This window comes from Protobothrops mucrosquamatus, unplaced genomic scaffold (genome assembly GCF_001527695.2).
Source record: "Protobothrops mucrosquamatus isolate PMUCROS unplaced genomic scaffold, P.Mucros_1.0 scaffold2302, whole genome shotgun sequence".
NCBI classification, from domain to species: Eukaryota; Metazoa; Chordata; class Lepidosauria; order Squamata; family Viperidae; genus Protobothrops; species Protobothrops mucrosquamatus.
In genome coordinates this window covers 328-6,895 of record NW_015388388.1, presented here as the reverse complement: position 1 = coordinate 6,895, position 6,568 = coordinate 328, and the positions used below count along the sequence as shown (strand labels likewise).

Below are 6,568 nucleotides of genomic sequence, written 5' to 3'. Positions count from 1 at the left end.
AATTATAACCAAGCCAAAAAAACCAACAACCAGGTTATGACTAAGCTTGATTCGTGAATGTAAATTACTCATCAAACGAGGGAATTCTTCCAGAGTCCTCTAGCTAGGTTTTTTACAAACCGCACACAAAATGCTTTATTTATAACGTCCTCCCACCTTCCAGACCTTTCAACCACAACAAAAATGAACGAATAGAAATGAAACCAGGGTTAAAATTAGTTGTATTGATCGATGCAATGTCTTTATTGATTTGTGCAAAATCTGTCCGTAATTCTCCCGACCCTTTAACTATTCCTCTGCTGGGAGAAAATGAAATCCAGATGTAGAGCTGTAAGCTTTGCGATGACACGGCTGCGTGTCCGGGTGGTCAGCAGTGCAGGGGTGGCGTTAAGTCTCATTCCTGTTTGCCAGAGGTGGTGGAGATGGTGGTCCTACCAGATTAAGGGGTTGGACTAACTCTAGAGCAGGGGTCCTCAACCTTGGCAACTTTAAGACTTGTGGACTAACTCCCAGAATTCCTCAGCCAGCAAAGCTGGCTGTGGAATTCTGGGATTTGAAGTCCACAAGTCTTAAAGTTGCCATGGTTGAGGACCCCTGCTCTAGAAGACCAACTTCTGGTCCATCTTCATTTCTGGAAGTTTCTTGCAGGATGTTGAGTCACTAAGTCTTTGTCTGCCCAGCCTACCTTGCAGGGGTGTTAAGAGGAAAGAGGGAAGACTATATACTTGGCTTCGAAGTCCTAGAGGTAATTGCTCTAAAGCAGGGGTCTTCCAACGTGGCCCTTTTATGACTTGTGGACTTCAGCTCCCAGAATTCCTCAGCTAGGCGTGCCTGGCTGAGGAATTCTGGGAGTTGAAGTCCACAAGTCATAAAAGGGTCACGTTGGAAGACCCTTGCTCTAAAGGCTTTATAAATGTTAATAGTACAGATGGTCCTCGACTTACAACTGTTTGTTTAGTGACAATTCGAAATTACAACGGCACTGAAAAACTGACTTATGGCCGGGTTTCCCACTTACAACCGCATCCCCACGGTCACGTGATCCAAATGTGGGCACTTGGCAACTGGCCTGTATTTATGGCAGATGCACAGTCCCGGGGTCATGTGATTGCCACTGCGCCCTCCCCAAGCCAGCTCCCCACAAGTCAAGTCATTTGCCCTAATGACTGTGCGATTCACTTAACAACTGCAGCGATTCTCTTAACAACTGCGGCCAAAAAGGTCGTAAAATGGGGGGCACAGCTCACTTAATCACTGCCTTGCTTAGCAACGGAGATTTTGGGCTCAGCTGTGGTCATAAGATGAGGACCAGCCGCCATAATGAATCTCATGCCATTAATAAATACAAACCACCATTGCAGCTGGTACAACAATCCAGTGTCTTCCCTACTGTCCAGCATGGTGTGTGTGTGTGGCGGGGGGTGTCTTTTGTGTCACATGCAGCATTGGGGGTGAAATCACTGCAATTCAGTTAGCAAACACGGTCGTTAAGTGACTCTGCTTGTCGCAAGGTCGCAAAAGGGGATCACACTCCCCCCGGGACGCTGCAACCGTCATAAATACATGCCAGTTGCCAAGCGCCCAAATTTGGATCCCATCACCACCGTGGCGATGCTGCCACATCCTTGAGGGTGAAAACCGATCATAAATCACCTTTTTCAGTGACGTTGTAACTTCGAACAGTCACTAAGCGAATGGTTGGAAATTGAGGACTACGCATAAATAAAATGTAATATCAGATTAATAATAATAATAATAATAATAATAATAATAATAATAATAATAATAATAATAATAATAGTAAAGTTGGAAGGGACCTTGGAGGTCATCTAGTCCAACCCCCTGCTCAGGCAGGAAACCCTATACCATTTCAGACAAATGGCTGTCCAGTCTCTTCTTGAAAACTTCCAGTGTTGGAGCATTCACCGCTTCTGGAGGCAGGTTGTTCCACTGGTTAATTGTCCTCACTGTTAGGAAGTTTCTCCTTAGTTCCAGGTTGCTTCTCTCCTAGGTTAGCTTCCACCAGTTGCTTCTTGTCCTGCCTTCAGGCGCTTTGGGGGTTCTTTTGTCTCCCTTTCTTCCTGTCAGAAATTTCATCCATTTCACTTATTCTAAAAGGAAAACCACCTTTTTCCCTCTCCCCCCACCACTACAAAAGGCCTTTTTTTGCAGCTGGAAGAGTTTGAATTTCTCAAGTCTCTCTCTTTTGATCGTCGAGGTCATGTACTGATCAAAGAGAGCCAAGCGGTAAATTGATTGCACCACGCTTGATTAGGCAACCACCCCGCAGATTGCTCAAGGCTTTTTAATAAGAACCGGGGTCGCGTGCCGGCGAAGAAAGAGAAAGCCGGTAAACTGATTGCATGGCGCTTTGAAACAGTGCAAACCCAAAATTAGAAAAACAGCGTGCTGACGCTTGTGGAAAAGGCAGGAAATATTGCTGAATTCCATTGCAACATTTTTCATCTGCTTTCCCTTTTTCTCTCTCTCTTCAATTTCCACCAGGCTTTCTTCTGCGGTCCACGGGCGCCTCTACCGGAATCGTTCTGCAACCTGGGCGAAGAATTTGAAGGTGGCTGCTGCTCGTTGGCACATCAGTTCCTCTCTGGAGATGCTCGGACAGCCGTTGCATCTTCCCATCCAATTAGGCTTCTCCGAAGTCGAATTTGGACACCGGGTTTTGCAACCCACGTGTGACCGCTGTCCTAAAAGTGGCTCTCTTTTCCCCTGCTAAAAGCAGAGAAAACATCTGGTGCCATATCTCAGCAAACGTATTTCCAACGGCAAGTCCACTGGCGTTGCCACTGCGATTCCTGGTTTGAGTGGCAGTTTCTTTTCTCCGCAACATGACGGACCAAAGCCATCTCTCCTTCTCGTCCTCCTCTTCCTCCTTCTCGTCCTCCTCTTCCTCCTTCTCGTCCTCCTCTTCCTCCTTCTCCTCCCCTCCTTCTTCATTCCCTACTTCCGCCTTCCAGCCACCTCTCGGCTCAGTCCACGGCCAGCGGTCCTGCTCCCTCCTGACCGCCACCGAGGACTTCAACATCGTCCTGTATCATTACAACCTCACCGGACGGTTGAGCCACCGCCGTCCTGAGGAAGACCACTTAGATGTCCTCAAGATCATCATCCTCGCCGCCAGCTGCCTCATCATTCTGGAGAACCTGGTGGTCCTGCTGGCCATCGTCTTGAAGGTGAGAAGCCGGCGTTGGATCTACACCTGCCTCGCCAGCATCTCCTCCAGCGACCTGCTGGCCGGAATCGCCTACTTGATCAACCTCTGCCTGTCGGGAAAGACCACCTTCCAGCTGTATCCCTACATGTGGTTTCTCCGCGAAGGGATCCTTTTCATCGCCTTGGCTGCCTCCACCTTCAGCCTGCTGGTGACGGCCATCGAGCGCTTCAGTGCCATGGTGAGGCCCATCGCGGAAAGCGAGTCCGTCAAGACCAACCGTCTTCGGAACTGCATTTTCTTCTCCTGGTTCTTGGCCTTCGTGATTGGCCTGCTTCCCCTGCTCGGGTGGAACTGCATTTGCGACGTGCCCCGCTGTTCCACCTTGCTGCCTCTTTACGCCAAGAACTACATCCTCTTCACGGTGGTCATGTTCAGCATCATCCTGGTGGGCGTGGTAAGTCTCTACTGCTCCATCTACTGCTGGGTCAGGAGAAGAGCCAAGATGGGCTTCTCCAACGGAGGCCGAAAGAGGTCCCTGCGGCTGCTCAAGACGGTGCTGCTCATCCTGTTCACCTTCCTGGTTTGCTGGATCCCTCTCTTCCTCCTGCTGCTGATCGACATCTTCGACAGGAGCAAAGCCCTGAGTCTGCAGAAGGTCTTCGGCTGGTTTGTGACCTTGGCGGTCGTCAACTCGTTCGTCAACCCCATCATCTACTCTCTGAAAAGCAAAGAGGTGAGGAGAGCCGTGGTGGAGCTCCTCTGCTGCGGCTGCATCTTGGCAGGCTGGCAAGGTCCCAGCGGCTGCCTCGCCCCCAGCGACCATCTCCCCAGCTCTTCCACCGAGGTGGGCAGCTCCCTGAAGGTGCGCGAGAGCTTCCGCAGCCCGGTGATACAGAAGCGGAGTGTCAGGAAAGAACCTCTGTCCAGCAATTCCAGCGTGTTGAGCGCTTTGGTGGTCAGTGACGGTCCCGGCCAACCTTAACTCCCAGGGTCAGGAGATGGTCTTCTGCAACATACTGAGACCCTGGGATGGCTGATGGCCGAAGTGCATGAGGGAGTTGCTCGGTCCACTGCCCTCTAAGATGACCAGTGGTCAGCCAAGGGCTGAAATGCAAAGGATGTCCAGTTCTGAGTGAGTCTTCCTTGGGCAACCTCAATTTCACACGTTCTGAAGAGGTTCCTTATTCCTAACTTCCCTGGCTGGTGTCGTTGGCTTCCTTCCCTTTCATCCTGTTGTTTGGCCTTGGCTTCTGACACAACCCTTCGTTGTCACTGACTGGTTTCTTGCAGGAACACAATCTTGATTTCTCTGCAGGAAAGCAACTGAATCTCAAAAGCTGGACCGGCATATTATGTTACTGCACGGACACAGAGGTCTTCTCACGATTCTGATCAAGATGAGGAAACTCCATTAAGAAAAGAGGAAACAGGCAGTCCTCGACTTACGACAGTTCTTTTGGTGACCGCTCAAAGTTATAACGGTACTGAAAAAAGTGACTTAGGACTGTTTTTCATGCTTACGACCGTGGCATCTCCATGATCATAGGATCAAAATTCAGATGCCTGGCAACTGACTCATATTTACGACAGTTGCAATGTCCCAGGGTCATGTCATCCCCTTTTGCGACCTTCTGACCAGCAAAGTCAATGGAGGAAGCCATATTCACTTAACAACCGGGTTACTAATTTACCAAGTACAGTGATTCACTTAACAAATGTGGCAAAAAGGGTCATAAACTCACGTAACAACTGTCTCACTATTGCAGTCAATAAGTTGAAGACTACCTGTATTCCATTTTGGGACATTCTTACTGGATTGGTACATCCAGTATTTTTTTTTTAAATGAGGCTTACAGCAATCAGAACGAGAAAGATACTTTACTTCAATTCAAACAGTACAGTGGGACAATCTCTATATTTTATTAAGACTTTATTAAGCCTTATCATCCATCCATCCATTCATTGAGATGACAACTGAAATTGTCAAGGGATTATTTGCCACTTGTTTAAAAAGTTACAGCAGTTACAGCAAAGGCCAGTTCTTCATAGGAAATATTTTTCCACTGTGTATGTTGAAATGGGTTTTCTTTCGCCCTGTGTAGACTGTTGAAACAGGGCCGGTTCATCTTAGACTGAACTTTCTTCCTAAATGTATTTTTTTTTTTTTACAAATCATTCTTTTATTCATGAACTGTCTTGCAAACCGTGGTAAACGGAAATAACAATGAGTACAGAAATCTGTGTGTGTATGTATGCTTTCTTTCCTTTCTTAACGTCCCTCGAAAGCTGCTTCTTCAGATGGCAATAAGTATTAAATAAATAAGCTAAACATACTCTGCGTGGTTGGAAATAATTAAATTTCCCAATAGTGTATTTTGTGTATTGGCAACAGGGAGGATCTGTTTTGTGTACTGGGAATAAAAACAACAACAACCAAATGCACATTTCAAAGTGTTTCCAAGTGTTTTCCAAACTCAACAACTTTTAAGATTGTGAGCTTTATATCTGTGGAGATTCTTAGTCATCCGGGTCTTGGTGTCCCAAAGGTGCTTCCCCCCCCCCCCAAAAAAAAAGACAACTGGACTTTTGTTTTTCTTTGGACCTTTCATTTCTCATCCAAGAAGCTTCTTCAGTTCTGATAGTTCTTCAATTAAGTCAGAACTGGAGAAACTTCTTGGATGAGAAGGGAAAACAAAATTTGGGACATTGTGGGCTTCAACTCCCAGAAGGCTGGCTGGGGCCTTATGGAAATTGGAGTCTACACATCCTCAAGTTGCTAAGGTTGAGAAACATCAAGAGATTGTAGCAATCAATGGGTGAAGAGTATGAATTGCATAGCATGACATAAAAAAGGACAGATCAGAACATTTTGTGCCGCACAAGGGTTTCCCTTAAAGTTTGAGAAATTCCAAGAGGACAGCCCTTCTTAAACAAGAGGAAATGTAGTTTTTTGGAGATCTTATGTCACTCATCCATTTACAAAAGAGGACCTGAGAATAATTTGCATCCGGAGCAGCTGTTGACCAATGCTTACCCAGGATGTCGTAACTCCTGGTGTTTCCTACCCTGGAACAGGATTTTATAGATTAGTCATACAAAATGTATGGGGGCCTAAAACCAGGGTGCTCGTACTATTTTCAAACTATTTACAAACCACTCCTTGTATCTGATGCAGTGAGCTGCATTTCACAAATAAAATCTGAATAAAATGTGTGAGTCGCAAAAGAGGCTCTCAGACGCCTGAGTTTGGACTATCCTAGGCCCTGCTGACTGGGGAATTCTGGGAGTTGAAGTCCATATACCTCAAAGTTGCTCTATAACACAGGTCTTCTCGTACGATATTTAACAATACAGATAAGTCCTCGAATTGAGCCCTAGGTTTGCATTGCTCAGCAA

General features: G+C 46.8%; 1 protein-coding gene across 1 annotated transcript; it reads left to right on the top strand.

Annotated features, from left to right (window-relative positions):
• The first annotated feature begins 342 nt into the window (after nucleotides 1–342).
• Nucleotides 343–4,154, top strand: S1PR4 (sphingosine-1-phosphate receptor 4). The gene is made up of 3 exons (XM_015824635.2): nucleotides 343–413; nucleotides 2,506–2,677; nucleotides 2,976–4,154. Exons 1-3 carry the CDS (start codon nucleotides 343–345, stop codon nucleotides 4,152–4,154), a joined length of 1,422 nt encoding a protein of 473 aa, XP_015680121.2.
• Nucleotides 4,155–6,568: the final 2,414 nt, after the last annotated feature.

Coding starts and splice junctions, on each gene's coding strand:
- S1PR4 (XM_015824635.2), top strand. CDS start 343: ATGACACGGCTGCGTGTCCGGGTGGTCAGCAGTGCAGGGGTGGCGTTA. Junction 414..2,505: donor CTCATTCCTGTTTGCCAGAG/GTGGTGGAGATG, acceptor AATTTCCACCAG/GCTTTCTTCTGCGGTCCACG. Junction 2,678..2,975: donor AAGTCGAATTTGGACACCGG/GTTTTGCAACCC, acceptor TCCGCCTTCCAG/CCACCTCTCGGCTCAGTCCA.